We start from the raw sequence: 19,782 nt of genomic DNA, 5'->3' as shown, positions 1-19,782 counted from the left end.
GCTGGACTCAGCAGCAGCACACTTCGCTTGGCCCAAGAAGTTATATTTTAAAATCTGTGTGTGCTCGCTGCGCTTTCCAGCGCTCCCAAATGTCCCACCCCTGGCCTCAGTAGGCTTGCTGCCCAGCTCCTAGCATCATGTGAGTTCGCTGCTTCTTCTATAAGTAGCAAGAGGCTGACTTCGATTTGGAGAGGCCGAGCGTCGAGCTGGCAAAGCAGGCGTTGGCGTCAGACACGCTGCTGCCCGCCGCTGTGTGGCCTCAGGCAGGTGGCATAACCTCTCCTGGTCTCAGGCATGCAACATTCTCAAATGAGGCGAACCCTGAAGACAGCGTCCTGGGTCCCCGCCCCGCTCTCAGGCTCTGAGTGTCTGCAGCTTTGTTCTTTCCAGGAAGGAAAGCACAATGGAAGGTAAAGAGGCTGCACACACCCTGCTGGTCCAGAGGTGATGACTGAACAGAGGCACAGAGCCGAAGCTTCCGCGGCGACCCCTCCACGGGCTCGTTCCCTGTGGTTCCGCTTCGAGCTGCGGCCGCGGCGGCTGGCTCTCTGTGCCACTGCAGGAGACAGAAAGCACGAGAACCGGCTACTCTCCCTGGTCCCTACTGGGTTCCTCCTCCCCTCTCTCAAGACTTGCCGTAGATCGCGGGCGATCCTTCACCACCGCCTTCCCCGGGCTGTCCTAAACCCAGCCTGTGCCCTCATCTGCTGGGCCGCTGGCCCTCATGAGCCTCTCTGGTCTCGCGGCCGCTCCCTCCGGCTCCGATCCCTCCCACCCGGCAGCCAGGCACAAGCCACAGCGGCTGGGAATCCGCTCCGGATCCTCCGTTCACTTCTCTCCCTTGCGCGCGGCCACCTTGCGGTTCCTCCGCTCGCCGCCCGCTCCACACACACCCTCGCCCTCCATCGCGCCCCCGCAGCCCTCAGACCTTTCTCTTCCTTCGCCTGCATGACTCCTGAGCTGACTAACTCCTACCCCCTCACCCCCAGAGCACAATTTCCACACTTTCCACGGCTCTGTTCTCCCTACACCCGCATTTCCTCCTTGTCCGGAAGAAGGGCAGAAACCCTCTGTTGCTTTCTGGGAAAATCTGATTAGGTTTGTCTCCCCCACTGGAACGTAGACTGACACGAGATCAGGAACTTTGTTCACTGCTGTATCCCTAGCAGGGCCCTGGGTATATAGTAGATGCTCCGTACGATCTTGGTGAATGAATGAATGAATCAATGAAGGAACAAACAACCTCCCAGATTTCTCCAGCTGTACCTAGTTACTCCCATAGCTCGTTCAACACAGACGAATGCCTTGCATCTGACGATTGTGTAAAGGTCTCTCCAGAGAATCTTTTTTTTTTTTTTTAAAGATTTTATTTATTTATTTGACAGTCAGAGATCACAAGTAGGCAGAGAGGCAGGCAGAGAAAAAGGGGGAAGCAGGCTCCCTGCTGAGCAGAGAGTCCCTGTGGGGCTCCAACCCAGGACCCTGGGATCATGACCTGAGCTGAAGGCAGAGGCTTTAACCCACTGAGACACCCAGGCACCCCCTCTCCAGAGAATCTTATACTTCGTCTTTGTTTCTTTCTTCCAAATTCATCTTCATTTTCCTTTCCTCCCCAGCTGTTGTATGAGGTGGGGCGTGTGAGGGAAATGCTCTTTCTGGAAATTAGTTAAGAATATTTCTTTCACTGCTCACAGACTCTGTCAGTGTGGCCACAGAGGACAAAAGTATAAACATACGTCTTCCTTCATCTTCTCAGTATCTACACAGACGTTTCCACATTAACACCCTATTAAAATAACACCTTGTGAGTGGCCTCAGAGAGTATCGCAAGGGTCGTGAGGTTCCCTCGTGGCGGGCTGGCGGTTGCTTCCAAGTGTTATCCATGAAGAGCTTAGCACGGTGCCAGGGACATAGGTGAACGCTGAGTGTTTGCTGCTGCTGCTGCTTCCTCCCTTCCCCACACCGGCCGTAGGCCCCAAAACGTCTGGCTTGTCCTGACTGCATTCTTTCCTCAGTGAGCCTAAAGGCTCAGCACCTCAGTCCCGTCAGGACGCCGACAAGGAGATTGGCCTTACTTGGGTGGGTGGTCAGGGACATTTCAGCAAGAAGTGACTTTCATGCAAGGACAGCTTCTTCGGGAGGTGACCTTTGAGCTGAGATCAGTAAGAGGAGCCAGTCATGCAAAGGTCTGGCGGGAGAGTGCTCTGGGCAGGAGGAGTAGCAAGGGCAAAGGTCCTGCGGTGGAAGCGAGCCCAGTGCATCTGGGAAAAGGGAGAAAACAATGTGGCTGAAGGAAAATCAACAGGCGGAGTGGTGGGCCAGGAGGGCGGCCAGACAGGGAATGTAGATTTTGTTCTAAGTGTATTTCTAAGCCACTGGAGGTTTTTAAATAAGAAACCAGCATGATCTGATTTAAGGATTTAAGTACTTATGTGCTTCAATGTCTGGAGAATGGATTGTAAGAGGAATGAACGGGGCAGTATGGATGTGAGGAGAGCAGTTAGAGTCAGGGTGACCTTAGACAAGTCTTTTGATCTCTCTGACCCTCAGTCTCTTCCTCTGTAAGATGAGGATAAGAAAACGCATCCATAAGGGGTATAATGACCGCATCGCCCCCGATGCAAAGTAGGGCCCCGTTCAATATGGTCTTCTGGCGGTGAAGAGCCGCCAAGATGCCTCACTTGTGTTAGCTTCCTCTTTTGGAACAGAAACTTTGATGGGCTTTGCTATTAAAACTCTGAGACTTTGGCTGATTGCACGAGGTGTCCGGAGACATCCCTGCCAATTAGAACGAAGACAGTTAAGTGATAGCAACATGCATAGGATTTTTCCTTTGCTTGGAGTTCACAGCCTGTTAGCGAGGTGTGTTTGCCCTACAGAATGCAGGCGGGAGGCATAGAGTCGTAAGATGGTGGCTGTCGTCGTGGACAGCTGTGGGTGCCGCGTGGAGTGGCTGACTGTACGAGCCAGCTGTTCTCCAGGAAGCAGTCCCTGCCTCTCGTAACAGGCAAATCTGCCGCCGAAGCTGATGCCAGTCTGGGTGCTTCTGAGCAGCGGCCATAATGCGGCAACTGCTCTGTCTGGACACACACGTGATCTTATTTCTAAACAAATGCCAGAGGCTCTCCAATGATCTGCTTTTTCTTTTACGGCTGTGCCAAGTGTATTTCGTGAAGTCGTGATGCTTGGTTGGAGACTGTGTTTTTGTTTTCCCACCAGTGTGAACAGTTGCAGTGTAATGTTCAGGAAGGTCAACTCAGGACCCTCAAGAGAACGTACCATGGATTTTGTTACACGGATCCGTTAAGGAGAGAACCAGGAAGATGTTCAAACTGGGTCAGAGAGCCTTTAAGAATCCAGGTAGCCGCAGGCAATTGAATAACGATTATTAAATCTGGTTAAAGTCTGACAAGGTAATAGACCGTAACCTTTCAGGTTCTTTTCTTACTATACAGAGATTACTATTAACTAGGAAAAAAATCTACAAAATAACAGAGAACTTCACTAAATCCTGGCCTTTAATTTGTACTCTTTTTTTCCCTAAGATTTTATTTATTTGAGAGAGAGAGAATGAGAGAGAGAGAGAGAGAGAGCATGAGAGGGGGCGGTCAAAGGGAGAAGCAGACCCCCTGTTGAGCAAGGAGCCTCATGTGGGACTCGATCTGGGACTCAATCTGGGACTCTGGGATCATGACCTGAGCTGAAGGCAGATGCTTAACGACTGAGCCACCCAGGCGCCCTAATTGGTACTCTTTATAAGAACTGACAATTCTGTTCCCTCTAAATGCTTCTGCTCTGCTCGATTCCCCAGGCTGGAAACACGCCCGCACCACATCCGTGGGACAGTTGCTGAGTAAGCAGACTAGCCAGGTCCTATGGCCCATCTTTTGGACATTGTGGTGGTCATTCCCATCAAAGGCCACCTAATGGGATGGGCAGAGAGTCTCGGAGACCCTCCTTTTTATCCTACTCTAAAAAGAAACAGGAGCTCTCAGCTCAGCTGTGTGTCCTTTTATGTACACAGGGGCCTTATCCACCGCCTTATTCACCCAATTCACTCAAAAAGCCACCAATAAGCACCTGCCATGTGCCGGAAGTTGGGGATGCGGTTAGAGTGAGGATGGTGTCCTCTTCCGGAGTCGGTGCTCTAGCCCGGACATAGACACCGAATAGATGATCATCACCTACTTAATGAATTATATGCCAATGTCATCAGTCCTGACACGGAAAAGCATTAAGCAAAAAAAATGGAGAGAACTAGGGTAGTCTGAAGGAGTCTGGGTGTCAAGGAATCCTTCTGCCAAGTAGGGACATCTAAGAGGAGTCTGGAAAGATGAGTGGGTCTGATTCAGCACACAGCTGCTGACTCTCAGACAGAGGCAGCAGCCTGTGTGAGGGACTCAAGCCCACGCAAAGGGTGTGCTCCTGTGGGGCTGATGAGGAAGTGATACCACAAGCCTGGAGATGTGGGCGGGAGTGGGATCTCTCAGGGCCTGAAGGTTTGGGCAGAGCACGGGCTACGGGGGAGCCGTGGAAAGCTTACAGAGTGGACCACCACATGATCAAAATTGGTATCTCTGAACTCAAGCACACAGAACAGTGCTGTAGCTCATAAAATTTCAGCCAAGGTCGGCTGCTCTTAACTAAAGAATTTGTAGGTGGCCAAGGGGACACTTCATGAAGTCCCTCACACCCCGGAGGCAATCAGTGTTTATTAGCCCTAACTGGGCTCTCTGCTTTTCCGTGTAACCCGGCACACTCACTCTGCCCACGATCAGTGAGCTTTGTGTCAGCCTCTCAGGGGAGGGTTTCAAGGATAGAAGGGGAGAGGCCCACAGGCAGGAAGGTCCTTCGCAACACACACACACACCTCTAATGCTTCGGGACTGTGTTCCTTCTTTTTATTATTATTTTTTTATTGAAGATTTTTATTTATCTATTTATTTGACAGAGAGAGAGAGAGATCACAAGTAGGCAGAGAGGCAGGCAGAGAAAGAGGAGGAAGCAGGCTCCCCGCCGAGCAGAGAGCCTAATTCAGGGTTCGGTCCCAGGACCCTAAGATCATGACCCGAGCCGAAGGCAGAGGCTCAACCCACTGAGCCACCCAGGCGCCCCATGTGTTCCTTCTTTTTAAAAATGAGTTGATTGCCAAGAATGTGTTTTTTTAAAAAAATCTCAAGTTTCCATGACAAAGATTTTTAAAACAAATGTACCATCCAACCAAGAGCTCCTGCCGAGGGTCATGGGGTGTGAAGAAGTGGGCGGTCCCGTTCACAGTGGATGGAAGGGTACGTGGGTCAGCCGTGTCTGAGGGCCATGAGGGCAGGGGGCGTCCTAAGGATTTCAGCCCCCTGGGCATTTCTCTGTGGAAATAAATAAGGAACGTGGCAAATATCTAGTGAGAAAGACGATCTTCTCAGCACTGTTTGTAATAACTAAAAACTGGAATTAGCTAAAATGTCCCAGAACCAGGAAGAGCAAGCTCTTCCATGCATGAGGCTTTTAAAACACGGCTGACTCTGCGCATAATATGAATGAAAAGGCACAAGACCCGAGAGGGGACGACCCCAAGGAGTGACAGTGGTCATCCATGGCAGGCACTTCTGCGTTCTTCTATTTGCTCATCATTACTTTGTATTCTCTGTGTCCTGAACGTTTACTGCTTTTGTGGTAAGAAGAAAGTTCCAGGTACAGAACTTATTCCTGATCTCCTGGGACCTCAACTGCAGTAGATTTAATGTGGGATTATCAGTGTCTGTATGCAGGACCTGACTCGACTTATGCTTGGATTTACACGCGATAGTGTTTCTCTAAATGCACAGAGACCTCACTGTGTGCTTAAAACGATACTTTTCCGCAGCTGGACCTCCAATTCCGTTTTCGTAACAGAAAGACTTTACGCAAAAAAATAAATAAAAAGCAACGCTCCTTGACAAACATAATGAGACAGCAGGTCAGTTTGCTTTGTCTTATTTATAAACTGTATGTACTAGGAGCTAATGACTATCAAAGGTATAATTAACTAAATTTAGTCGAAGAAAGAAAAAAGCAACCAGAAGGCTAAATACCAAATTGTCTAAAAAGTTACCTCTGAGTGCTGGGATTATGCGTAGTTTTCACCTCTTTTTGCTCTTCTGCATTTCCTAATTTTTCTGTGAAAAGTGTGCATTGACGTAGTAACAGGTGGTTATGTTAAAATCCCGAGAAACAAACTGTCTTCATGTAATTATAGTAACAAAATCCAATAAGAAGGAGGCTTACCCATTGCTGTCCCTGAGGCAGGACAGTGTGTGTGGCTTACAGGAAGAGAATGAATCTGAGAATTAGGGAGACTGACTGGGTTTCTTTCTTTCTTTTTAGGATTTTACGTATTTATTAGAGAAAGAGAAAATGAACATGGTGTGGGGAGGGGGAGGGGGAGAGGGACAAATGGATTCCCTGCTGAGCGCAGAGCCCAACACGGGGCTCAACCCCAGGACCCCGAGATCATGACCTGAGCTGAAGGCAGATGCCTAACGCACTGAGCCACCCAGGTGCCCCGACTGGGTTTTGATCCTGGTCGTGTGGCCACAGACTAGTCGCTAACTCCCGTGTCTCTCCTTCCTCACTCCCCCGCTAATGAAGGTCGACTGAGCAACTCCCAGGCATCTGAATCTGAGTTTGATGTGGGGGACCGAGCAGCAAATAAGGGAGATAGGGTCGCAGCAGTCATGGAACTTAGGATCCAGTTCAGGAGAGAAATAACAACAACCAGACAAAGAGCACCATGATCATGAGGACAGTAAACAGCCTTTACAGAGCACCTGCTAACGGCCAGGCTCTGTTCAGTGAGCTTTATGTACATAACAGCCCTTTTCATTCTTGCCACCACCACCACCACCACCACCACCACCCCGCCCTGGGAGATATTATCACTAGTCCCATTTAACAGACAAGGAAACTGAGGCCCAGAGAGAGTAGCTAATTTGCTCAAAGGCCCACAGCTAAGAAGTTGCAGAGCCAGGATTTCAATTCGACTACGTGCTCTGCTGCGCTGACCCACGCAGCTCGGGGTCGTCACAAGTGGAAACAGAGCCCTGAGAGCACATTCAGGAGACTCGACAAGTTAGACTGCCCTGAGGACAGGACATTTCGCCAGAGTCCGCAAGGATGGGTCAGAAGGAATCAGGCAAAGAGTAGGGACAAGAGCCTGTGGGGTCAGGGAAACATTTGAATGTGTTTCCAAGCCAGTGGCCTTGACGGAGTGGATGTTGACAGCAGGAATCACAATGAGCTCTTTCTCCTCCCGCCCCCAGACCCTCCTGGCCAGAGCGCTTTTTGACAACCACCCAGACTGCTCCTACGAGCTGGCTTTCTGCAGAGGAGACATCTTGACCATTCTGGAACAAAACGTGCCAGAAAGCGAGGGCTGGTGGAAGTGTTTGCTCCACGGGAGGCAAGGTCTGGCCCCTGCCAACCGCCTCCAAATCCTCCCTGAGGCCCCCGCAGACAGGCCGTGTGCCCCTTTCCTGAGAGGCCTGGAAGAACCTCTTACCTGCTCCAAGGAGACCTACCAGGTGCCCACCTTGCTCAAGCCCCTGACTCCAGGCCCCGTGTACGAGGACATGAGGAGCTGGGTGGAGGGGCCTCCACAAACCGCCACCCAAGTCTACGAATTCCCTGACCCACCGGCGGGGGCCAGGATCGTCTGTGAAAAGACTCTAAGCTTTCCGAAACAGGTATGCATGTTTCCAGATAAAACAGATGCGTTGAGGGGTATGTAACACCCAGGGGCTGACCTCGCCCTTCAGTTCTTGGTGTCCAGCAGGAGGAACCATGTGCAAAATGGGAACCTGGACACCTTTGATTGGGTGATGACGGGTGGGCTTGCGTTGGTGCCCAGTTCGCTTCTTGCTGATATTCTCGGCAGGCCAGTGATTTCCCCCCACCCCGCCCCCCGGCTCTCCAAGAAGCCCATGCTCGGTGGGAAATCGAATGCTTAGTGAGGGTATTTATGAAAGTATTAAGGACCTTTACCGTGGCCCTTCGGACACTGGGACTTCTGATGGGTTCCAAGGCAAGAAATTACCCAACAGATTTAACATCTAGATTCCCTTCAGCCAAGAAACTTTACTTCCAGAATTACTACAGAAATACCCAAGGAGGCAAACATAGATTTGAGTGGAGAAGGCCATGGCCATGATAGCATTTTTTGTTATAGGGAAAAATCGAAGATGCCTATATGTTTGTTAATGGGGCGACTGGTTATATAAATGTTTGCAACATACTGGGCACTTGTTGAAAGAAAGATGAAGTCGTTCTAGGAGGCATGTAGAAGGGGGGAAATAACCGTTTAAACAAAACCAACCAAACAAAAACTAAAAAAAGAAAAAGAAACCAGATGATCTGTGTGTATATAAGTGTGTGTGCTCATTCACTGACTAAGGTTCCCTTGGGAAGTAGAGTTGGTCACTCGTATGGTTCCTGTGCCTGCGACTGTGCCTGGCTTGGGGCGGGTGCCCAGTCAAGGAGCAGAGAGATCAGAAAGTTGGTTTGCGTGTTATATACAGTATGTATGACATCAGCAGTTTTCAAAAATGGCAGTTAAAAAGAAACAGAGGGAAAGAAGCACTAGGTAATTGCAAAATGAAAACTTTTTTTTTTTTTTTTAATGGAAAGGAATTTAAAGAAGAAAGGAAGGAAGCAATGGATTGCTGTCCCCAGGCCTAGGCCGTATGATGTGTTAAGCAAGCAGAACAGATTTTTGTGGTCTGGGGTCACTGTGGGGATTTCCTGCAGTTTGGTCTTACCTGGCCTGAGCTTAGGGCAGGAATCCTGGCAAAGTCTGTGTCCAGGACGGCCGCCACCCCCACCCCATCCCACCCTGCCCCTGACGCACGAGCTGGGGACCCTGGGAAGGTCTTTTAGCCTTCCCCACAGCACCTCCAACAACGGAAAGGTGTTGATTTCTTTTCTTTCCTTTCTTTTTTTAAATTTGAAGGTATTTTGTTTTGGTTTGGTTTTAGATTTTATTTATTTGAGAGAGAGAGAGAGCATGAGAAGGGGGAGGGTCAGAGGGAGAAGCAGACTTCCTGCTGAGCAGGGCGCCGGATTCGGGACTCGATTCCAGGACTCCAGGATCATGACCTGAGCCAAAGGCAGTCGCTTGACCAACTGAGCCACCCAAGTGCCCTGAAAGGTGTTGGTTTCTTAAAATATTTTGAATGCTTCAGATTTTCTAACCCCCGGGGCTGCCAGGCAGAGAAGTAGACATTTGTGCACAAAACAGCTGCGGTTCAGAGGGGTTGACTACAAAGCCCCATCGGAAGCGGGTCAAGCCTTCTGCAGCAGCCCACGAGGCGGCTCTGGGACAGCTGGCCCACCCAGCTGCTGCTAGAGCAGCTGACTCAGAGCGGGGGCCTGGGTGGTGGGTCCTCACCCACGACAAGTGGCCTCTGCTGGAGTTAATCCAGGCTCCCCCTCTCCCTAAAAGGCCAACGAGGGCTGTGCCTGCTGTTCGCCAGCTGGCCCTGGCACCTGGGCCCTGGGCAGGCAGGCTCCTACCATTTGAATGTTTGCTAAATGAAGTGACCGTGGACCCCAGCTTCTAGACGGGCATCACGATAAAGAGAAGGATGCATTTACTCTCTCAACCTAACTCAGCACAGGGTCAGGGCATTGGCTGGGAGATGTCCTTGACACGAAGCGTGTCTGTGATGGGAGCCCTCCCCTGTGCACGGCTGCGGCCGTGGGCAGAAACCACAGCCCAATGGGGGAATTCAGAAACCAGGGACTCTCGAGGTGGGCCCAGTAAAACACCTGGGGAACTTTCCTGCCTTTTTCTCCTGTTTCCGTTTCCTCCGTGGCTGCTGCCCCATCAACATTTCTGTGCCCTCCTCCGCAACATTTTATTTGTATCGCCTTCTCTGTGCTTGGGATGGGGGTCTCTGAGAGCAAGCGATGCCACCTGTGGTTTGGGAAATCAGCAGTACCAGAGGTCACCTGGCTTGTGGGGCAGCCACCGCCACGCTGGGAGAGTGGACCCGTCCCAACACCCCTCTGTACCTCTCTGTCTTGCCCATTTCTAAGGGCTCCTCAAAGTTGTGCCTTCTAGTGATTCTAGTGATTCTAAATAATTCCTTCAACCCCAAGAAGAAAGGAGCTAGAAAGAGTGGATGAAACCCAGTTCGGAAGCTTCTGCTCCACAGTAGAGGCAGACCGTGCTGCCCCGTCCGTGCGGTCAGGGGGGTAACTCAGCAAATCCGGCCACTGGCTTTGAGCTGTTTTCCAACGGGCAGTTCACAGGCTGGAACTGGCCCAGGTGACCTGTTTCACAGACTGCCCTTAGCCCTGCATGGACGACCACTAGATTAAGGTGAGCCAAATATCGAAAACCAAGGAGGTGAAAATACGTCCCTTTTCTCAAGTTCTCTAATCAAGGAATCCACGTGACAGGATCAGACATCTTTGTTGCTAAAAGAGACCGCGGTGGGTCCTGAGAACGACTCATCATGTTAAGAACGAGGGAACCAATTCCCAGGGAGGTGACGGGGCCCAACTAGGGCCCCAGGAGGAGGAATTCCAGGGACCAAAGCTTCCCTGTGCCCGTGCGTGGCTGCCGATGCCCCTGGACTCGGCTTGCCCTTGCCCTGCCTTTTCCTAACTCTGTGGCTGACGCTATCTCTTCTTCACAATTAGCTTTTTACTGAGACGTAACCTCCAGATCCTAAGGGGGTAGCTTAGTCACTAGGATCCAGATGGAGAAACAGAACAAAAGAAGCCCCCAGAAGCCCCTCACGATTTCTCCTGGTCACTTCCTCTAGGGGAACCACTGGCTTGAGCTTTGTTTTACTTTTTATTCCAACTTCCTTAATATAATATGCTGGCTTGACTTTTTTTTCTTTTTAATCACCATACAAAGAACCCATTTGATGTTGGTTTGCATTCAGAAAGGGGAATCGTTCATATTTCAAGTAAAAGGATCCAACTTCCTGGTGGAATTATTCTGAGACCCACTAGTTCCTGTCTATGCCCCTAAACCTTTTGAAATTGTGGTTCTAAAACATGTTCCTTAATTGACTGCCACCTTGAACCTCCATGTTCCAAGAAACACTGGGCATTTCTGAACCCGCTTCCTCCACCTGAAATTCCACACCCAGGAAAACCCCTTTGTTCTCTGTGGGTCATCTCCCCACAAAGTCAGCTACAGAAAGACAAGGGGCTTGGGTCTTAGGGGGGAAGAGGCCGTGGGGGTGCATTTGGAAAAGCTCTGTGGTAGGGGAGAGCTTGGGGTGTCAGAACAAGCCAGAGGTGGAGGTAACGGACCATGACCCTTTGTATACCGAGGGCTGTCTTGGTGGGCTCTCTGCAAAACAGGGCAGTGTGTCAAGGATCAGCCTCAGCCCAGACTGCAAAGCAGACTGCTTTCTCCTTGGGATGGGGTACGTGGGGTGTGTCCCATCTGATACCCCATGTTACAAGTTCCACGGTGGGGACGGAAAGCGAGCCTGCTTCTCTCACGAGAGCGGGATGTTCTCTTCTCGCTGATGTGACTTCAGTCTGCTGTGCTCCCAAGAGTCCAGGATTTTAGAGAACCAGCTTTCTCTGTGAGTACGGAAGCAGTCATCACTCGCAGGAAGGTTATTTGGACAGTTGACAGCTGTGTTGTGGGAAGGAATGTCGGCCCATTAGCTTTGCACCGGCTTTATCTGCATCCGTTATTCCAGCCTGACAGGTGGTGGGACCTGCGGGTCCCCCACCTCTGCCTCAAGCTGTGCACTTTCTTTCACCCCAAACAAGCAAATAAATAAGAAGATACTCGCATTTCCTTCATGCCATGCGGGGTCGCCCTGTGAGCAAAGGGACTCTGACCCTGTCCTCATAAGCTGCTCCGCCACCGGCCCTCCCCGTCTGCACAGACTCAGGTCCTCACCAGCCACACCATCCAATTCAGAAAGCCCTTTCTAGGGACCTGTTCCTGGGGACCTGGTGGGAAATGCAGGTTCCCTCTGCCAGCTTCTCCGGACTTGACCCTTTCCTCTCCTCAAGGCCCTGTCTTGCTTTCCAGCCTGTGTCCTGCCTGTGTCCGCACATTATTCCTCCCCTGTTAGATCCTGACCCTGGCAGACAGCACCCATTTCCCTATAAAATCACCCATTGCCAGGCCCCTCCTGGAGACGTCCTTGTTTGAGAGAGGTCTGATGTGGAGCTGGGCAACTGTATCATTCTGAAGTTCGCCCCACCCTGGTTTCCCTGGCCAGGTCTGGAAGCTGCGGCCGGGAGCAGCCAGTGTGGTACCCCGTGTGGGGACATTCATGACTTCTAGATGATTCACTGGAGTCCAGTGATACACACAGCCACCATGGCTGAGGGCCACCCTTGGTCCGGTCTCCTCCTGCTGCCCCATCGACCCTCATCCCCAGCGACAAGTCCTGCGAGAGGTCCCCTGCCTCCTCCCCACCCCCGCAAGTCCCTCCACTTTACACCCTGGACCCCACCTGCCTGTCCGGCGCACCACGGCGGCCCCTGCGTCATCAGATGAATAGTTAACACCCCAGACTCAAATCACAGCCTCGATCGCTCGAGAACATCAGAATCACCTGGGAAGTTCCCTGATACTGCAGATTCCCAGGCTCCCTGGCAGGACTCAGAGACCTCAGTACCCCGGACACGGGGCCCGGGAATCTGCATTCTAGCCTGCTGCCCAGGTGCGGCTGACGCAGGCAGCTGTGGGCACCCCGCCACCACGGGGCCTCCCCTCCCTCCGTCCAGGCCCGCGGTTGGAGTGAAGGGCCACCAGTCAGGGGTGGGCGCAGGGACAGGGCCTGGGCGCTGTCCGGGCTGCCTTTGTTGTGCGAGGCTAGCTTGGAGCTTGATCTGCGGACTGCGGTGACACGTCTCCTTCCCTCTGCTCTTCTCTCTCCAAGGCCCTCTTCACGATGCCCAGACCTGCTCGGGCCTCGTTGCCAACGCTGCCTTCTCAGGTGTACGATGTGCCGGCCCAGAGCCGGGGCCCCCCAGCGCTGAGGGTGAGTGTCGGCCTGGCCCAGCTGTGGGGTTCCCCTAGGCAGGCAGATTGCTTGTCCGCATTGGGGCAAGTGCGCCCGGCCTCTCCTCTCCCCACACCTGCCTCCCCCGCCCCGCCCCCCCCCCCCGGGTGGCTGAGGTCTCTCACCCACAGGTGCCAGGTTCCCAGGAGGCTCCTCCCTGGGGTGGGGGGGACGGGCTGCTCATCCCTAAGCTCAGACTCCTGAGATGTCCCACACTTCTTGCTCCAGCTCAGTGTGATCTGCCTCTGGCCCGTGGATGAGCCCACTCCCTCCCTTCTCCTGGACACTCCCGGGGAACACAGCTGTGCCAGCAGAGCGAGGGGGCCTTGGGCACAAAAGTCTTAAATAAAGACACACGCGTGCAGGACTCACCTCACCTCACCCCCGCCCTCTTGACACTGTCTTTACTGAAAATGATGACATTTTGTTCATCCTGAGTTTTTCACATTGTGATTTTTTTAAAATCTCGCATTCCATTATTATTTATCTTGATGACCAAGAATTTGGGGGGGGGGCCTCAACTGTTGTGGCCGTGTTCTTCCTCCTGATCCCTGCCCAGGAACAGGCCATCCCCAGCACAGCCATCGGATTCTCACCCTAACCTTTGCCCAAGCCGGAGGCAGTCCCTGTGCCCACCGACCCCACACCCAGGTGGCACAATTCATCACTGAAGGTCCCACTGGTGCCCTTTCCACTCTGCTTGAGGGGAACGAAATGCATCGCACCCTTCCCCTGTGGGGAGGAATCAGTGGGCAACTCCCAGGTCAGCTCTCTCCAAAGAAAACCCCTCTCCAGAGTCAAGCTCGCTCTTTCTTTCTTTCTTCTTCTTTTTTTTTAAAGATTTTATTTATTTATTTGTCAGAGAGACAGAGAAAGAGCACAAGCAGGGGAAGCAGCAGGCAGAGGGAGAAGCAGGCTCCCTGCTGAGCAAGGAGGCTGACATGGGACTTGATCCCAGGACCCTGAGATCATGGTCTGATCATGACCTGAGCCAAAAGCAGACACTTAACGGACAGAGTCACCCAGGTGTCCCAAGAAGGCATCTTTTTAAAGCACAAAGTCCACATTGTTGAAAACAGAACTACATAAACTTCCACCATGCGAACATCATGACCAAAAGCCCCAAATTCCTTGGTGGTTTCTGTTTTCATTTGGAAACAAAACAAAGCAAAAACAAAAACAAAAATGCTGGTGTGGGCAGAGTTTGTGATGTGCGTCCATTGGGAAGGAAAAATCCAAGTTATCCTTTTCTGTCTTTCCCCCAGGAGCCAGAGAAGAGGCAATTATATGATATACCCCCCAGCCCCCAGAAGGCAGGACTGGGTCCCTCGGCCAGCCAACTGAGTGTGAGTATGACGAGGCCCAGAGATTCGATGCTGGGAAAATGGGAGCATCCTCTGGGATGTTTTATTAGCCTGGTCAGATTGGGAAGGCAAATTCCCCACAGTAGAGCTGATCTCATTTGAAACCCCCGATGGCAGGGGTGTTCAGGAACAAGGTGAGCAACGCAGTTTGGGCAAGGCCTCTACCTTCTCTGTGCCTCAGTTTCTCATGACGGACTAATTGCGAGCCTTGAGCTAATCCCCGCAGACGACCCAGTACAGGTGCAGTGCTTGGCACGGAGCAGAAGCTCAGTAGCTCTTAGGTAAATGCCTCCTCCTCTCCTCCTCCTGCCTCTCCTCCTCTTGACTTGGTTAGTCTCGGAACCTCCACTTCCTGCTGACTCTGTACAGGTTCGCATGTAGTTGTTATTGCTGAATTTTTTTTAAAGTTTGGCTCTGGCTCCAAAATGTCCTAGTAGTAGTATATGCATCCTGACAAATAATTATACCTTAACCAATCAAGGACTTCCTCCTCCTCCTCCTCCCCCTCCCCCTCCTTCTTCCCCTCCCCCTCCTCCTCCTTTTTCTTCTTCTTCTTCATCTCAGAGGTATGTTGTGTTAAGGTAGATTTTTATTTGTTTGTAGGGGACATGCCTTAATTTGAAAATCTGGAATCCACATTCATCGTTGAATTGCCACACATTTACAGTACATAACCTACTCCCAAGTGTTCTGGGGGAGGCCTTACAAAAGAGACGTCATCTCCGCAGTATCGTGAGGAACGTAGAGGAGGTTGTTAGAGGGAAAGGAAAGGGCCGGGCGGCCATGTAGAACAGAAGAACTAGTTCGAGCAAAATGAACCACTGCGGGCTAAGAGAGCACTCTGAGTTCAGGGGAAGTGAACCGCGGGGGTGACTGGACCCCTAAGGAGGCCCATGCCTGCCATGCTGGGGAGGCTTCAAGGTGGGTACAACCAGATAATGAAGGGCCTTGAGTGATCATGACAATGGGGACCCACTGAAGGTGCTTGAGGAGGGGAATGACAATCAGATTTCCAAGAAGCACAGTACCCGGCACTTAGTAGCCCCCCAGTGTGATATACATTTGTCACATGGGTTGCTCGAATCCTCTTTGTATTGCTTCTGACCTGGACATTTTTGTGTGGTTCTTCACAGGGACAGTGTGCGCCCCCGACATCAGCGATCGCTCCGAGGCGAGGTGGCTACAGCACATTACCCAGTCCCCAGAAATCAGAATGGATTTATGACTCGCCAGTGTCTCCAGAAAAAGCCGAAGGCACAAATGCATCTCTGAGCAGCTTTGTAGAAGAGTCAGAGCCCCACCGTCCCCCAGGGCCCATGTCCAGCTTCCAGAATCCTCTGAACAGCAGAACATGGTCCCACTATCCGCACCTGCATAAAAATGTGCCCATGCAGAAAAAACTCAGCCTCCCCGAAATTCCTTCTTATAAAGCCCTGGCACCCAGAGACACATTTCCCTTGGATGAGGGTGCTGGCTACAAGGTGCCTTCAAGCTTTCTGATCCCCCGGGTGGAGCAGCAGAACACCAAGCCCAACATCTACGACATCCCTAAAGCGACACCGAGCGACCCTCAGGCGGTGAACGAGCCGGGGAGAGTCGGCGGGGCTCCGGAGATCGCCGCGGACGGCAGCTCCTCCTGGTTCTCGGGTCGGGCCCCGTCGCTGTCTCCGGACCCGGACCGGCTCTCCGTCTCCAGCTCGGACAGCAGAGCCAGCGTGGTCTCTTCGTGCTCCTCCACGTCCACGGACTCCTCGTCTGGCTCCTGCTTGGAGGAGTCAGGAAAGGAGCTCTCCTTGGATCCGGACTTGGCCAGAGAGACGGTCGCGGCTCTGCAGCAGGAGGTGGCCAGCTCTGTCGCCAGCCTGATGCTCTTTGTCAGCAGGAAGTGGAGGTTCCGAGACTACCTGGAGGCCAACCTCAGCGCCATCCGCAGCGCGGCCGACCGCGTGGAAGAATCCTTGAGAGCGTTTCTGGATTTTGCGCGCGGGGTCCGTGGGACCGCCTGTAACCTCAGCGACACGAACCTTCAGGCCAGGATTAGGGACCAGCTACAGACCATCTCCAGCTCCTACCAGATCCTGCTTGGGACTAAGGAAAGCCTGGATAGCTGCAAGTGGTCCTTGGAAGTCCTTGTGACGGACAAAGTCCAAAACAGCCCAGATGATCTCGAGCGATTTGTCATGGTGGCGCGGATGGTTCCAGAAGACATCAAGAGGTTTGCCTCCATTGTCATTGCCAATGGGAGGCTCCTTTTCAAACAGAACTGTGAAAAGGAAGATACCTTGCAGATGACCCCCCATGGACAACTGAAACCTGCAAAATGCATCCAGCTTCACCAAAGGGAAATTGAACCATATGAAAGAAGTACTCTTTTTAATAAACAAAAGGAAAATGAACACTCCCCTGAGCTACTAAAGAAAAATGGGACAATTATGTGTGAACCGGTGAGTTCAGGGTGGTATAATGTAAGGAGGCTTTCAAATTTTATCTGGAGTGGTCGCCCATCAGTTAGATGCTAAGAAGCTTTCACTAACTGTTAGATAGTTCAATAATTGGATATTGAAAGATACTCATCTTTCAATAATTTTTGAGAGACATTGGTTCCATTTTTTAAAAAAATAAAATTCATGAAAGTAATGTTCTAAATGAAATCTTAGTAAGAAGTAAGATTAAGGGGTGGCCTGGGTGGCTCAGTGGGTTAAAGCCTCGGCCTTCCACTCAGGTCATGATCCCAGGGTTCTGGGTTTGAGCCCCACATTGGGCTCTCTGTTCAGTGGGGAGCCTGCTTCCTCCTCTCTCTCTCTACCTGCCTCTCTGCCTACTTGTGATCTCTGTCTGTCAAATAAATAAATAAAATCTTAAAAAAAAAAAGTAAGATTAAACACTTAATATTAAGGCATGTAGGATGTCTTCTGGAAAGTCCCATGGGGTTATTATCCCTAATACTAGAGTCAGGAAGGACTTTGAAAACCTTTTGAAATCTGTTCCTTGAGCCCCTTTTTTTAATCTCACCACCCAGTTTCCTTGCATTTTTGAAAGCTGTTGATTTAGTCATTGTTTTTGTGTTTCTTAGAAACAGAAGAGGAAGTGTAAACACCCTTCCAACTGCCTATGGTCTTAGCAGTCTCCAGACTGCGGCTACTGTTAGAAATTCTTTGCTGCATGAGTTTGGACTCTGTAGAAAGAGAACCTCTCATTCAAGGATTGCGAGAGCCAAGAGGCATGGCACGTAACCTGGGGATAACATGACTTGGCCCTTTCAGCCCTAGTCTTGCATAGTATTTTGTTAAAATGCATGCTGGTTAATAGTACAGCTTTCACACATTCTAGAGAAGCTAGAAATCTGGGTATTTCTCATTCCCTAATTTAAAAATATAGACATAGATATAAAGAGGTATAATATATATAAATATAAATACAAATATAAATGTATATATAATTTTTTAAAAACTCATATGTCCTTGTATTAAGCTGTGTTGGTAGGCAAAATTCAGTCCTTGGTCTTGCAAAGTTTCCTTTGTTGAAAAAAGGCATCAGCCCTCTGAAAATAATATACTAATATACTACATGCTAATTAATTGATTTTAATTTAAAAAAGGCATCTGGAGGCAGAACCACTGACAAAAATATAAAGAGAAATGTTCAAGTTTTTTAAAATGGACTTAAATACTTCTCTACAGGGGTGCCTGGGTGGCTCAGTGGGTTAAAGACTCTGCCTTCAGCTGGAGTCATGATCCCAGGGTCCTGAAATCAAGTCCCACATGGGGCTCTCTGCTCAGCAGGGAGCCTGATTCCTCCTCTCTCTCTCTCTCTCTCTCTCTCTGTGTCTCTCTGCCTACTTGTGATCTCTGTCTGTCAAATAAATAAATAAAATCTTCGGAAAAAAAAAACTTCTGTACAGTGTAAAAACCACTCACATTGGTAATTGGAAGGGATTTCATTTTTCAGAAGTCGTCTAACCTAGAAGAGACAGAAAAACCCATCTTGGAAGGAAGGTCGGATGAAGACAAAAACTGGGAAGGACAGGTAAGTGATAGCACCGTGTCTCCCAGACTTCTGACTCACACACTTTTTATCCCTCGAGATGCCTCCTGCTATGAACGAGTTGGCGTGCTAGTCATTACCCCCTTGGGAGTAGCTGTTTTTGTGACAGTTTTTCCTGTCTGCAGTAGAAGGAGCCCTGAACAAGTCCAGTGAAGCCTAGGACATGGATCACGAGTCTTGAACCATTAGTGACATAGTTCTCGGCTGTCTGCAGGTTTATCACGGGTGGGACTGACCTGACCTTTGGCAGCTCGGACTCCCACTCCCTTTGACAGCCTCTTTTAATGCTTCGGATTACAGGAGAAGAGAGATTTTGGTTTGGAGTTTGTGTATCATCAACACCTTTTTGACACTTGATGTTTCTTTTTCTTTCTTTCTTTCTTTTTTTTTTTTTTTTTGGTCAAAGATGTTATCATTGTGCTTATTTTTATTGGTTACCTTCTACTGGTGGCAAATGACAATGATTTTCCAGTTACCAATTTGAAGCATTTCCGTTAAACGAATATAAATAAAACCAGTAAATTCCTTTAAAGACAAAGATGGAGCAAGTCAGGCTAAAAGGGAGACAAAAAGGGCATCAGTTGTGAAAGTTGTCTGAGTACCTGAAACCTGGGATCACTGAGCCAGGTCAGCTCCCCAGCCAGGGGTGGGTAGGAGTGGAGGAGGGAGGGTGGATGCCTCATGACGTGGACAAGATCGTTCCTTTTCTCGGGGGCACGCTGGGACAAGAACCCCAGGCTGGAAGTCCTAGGTCAGGGAGCCAGCATGGTCAGATCCTGGGGAGGGCTCTCCTCTGTCTTCTCCTGTCCTCTCGTGCAGAGAGCAGAGAAGGGAAGTGACCTCTGACAAGGGCACTATTCCCATCACGAGGCCCCACCCAAATGGCCTCATCCTATCCCGGGGACCTTCCACGGGCTCGTATCCCACTACCTTCATGTTATGGGGTAGAGTTTCAACAAAGCGGGGGAGGCACAAAAAAATCAGACCCGCACACTGTCAGTGCTGCCAGCCTAGGAATTTTGAGATGGAAGGTAGATGAGAGAGAGCAGTTTAATGAAAAGACTTGGCGGGCTCAGCTTAGAGCTCTGGCTCTGCATTTTGCTAAATGAGTGACCACGGGCAGGCCCCCCACTTCAGAGAGCTCCAGTCTCCCCACCTGTCCTAACGAAGGGTCTTTGGATGGTTACCTGGAGTGACTGCCCGTAAGCTAGATGCTGAGAACCTTTTAATAGTGCCTGGGCTTTGGGGGGATACCGGTTCCACATTTTGGAAAATACAACTCACGGAAGTAAAATTCTAGATGAAATCTTACTAGAAATTTGGAGAAATATCATAACATTAGGGAG

At 50.6% G+C, this 19,782-nt stretch overlaps 1 protein-coding gene across 4 annotated transcripts in view; it reads left to right on the top strand.

Moving 5' to 3' along the window:
* Positions 1 to 19,782, top strand: part of CASS4 (Cas scaffold protein family member 4) — a 40,468-nt gene that overhangs the window by 13,631 nt on the left and 7,055 nt on the right. For 2 of the 4 annotated variants that reach the window (XM_032350270.1, XM_032350269.1), the window contains 5 exons: positions 7,296 to 7,718; positions 12,906 to 13,007; positions 14,294 to 14,374; positions 15,526 to 16,836; positions 18,341 to 18,418. In XM_032350270.1, the coding sequence (XP_032206161.1) occupies positions 7,296 to 7,718; positions 12,906 to 13,007; positions 14,294 to 14,374; positions 15,526 to 16,836; positions 18,341 to 18,418 (1,995 nt within the window). The remainder of the gene's footprint in view (positions 1 to 7,295; positions 7,719 to 12,905; positions 13,008 to 14,293; positions 14,375 to 15,525; positions 16,837 to 18,340; positions 18,419 to 19,782) is intronic. The other 2 variants (XM_032350271.1, XM_032350272.1) reach the window with 2 other exon arrangements.

Source organism: Mustela erminea, chromosome 7 (assembly GCF_009829155.1).
Source record: "Mustela erminea isolate mMusErm1 chromosome 7, mMusErm1.Pri, whole genome shotgun sequence".
Classification (NCBI taxonomy): Eukaryota; Metazoa; Chordata; class Mammalia; order Carnivora; family Mustelidae; genus Mustela; species Mustela erminea.
Note: the sequence above shows the minus strand (reverse complement) of the source record. Positions and strands in the feature narration are given on the sequence as shown.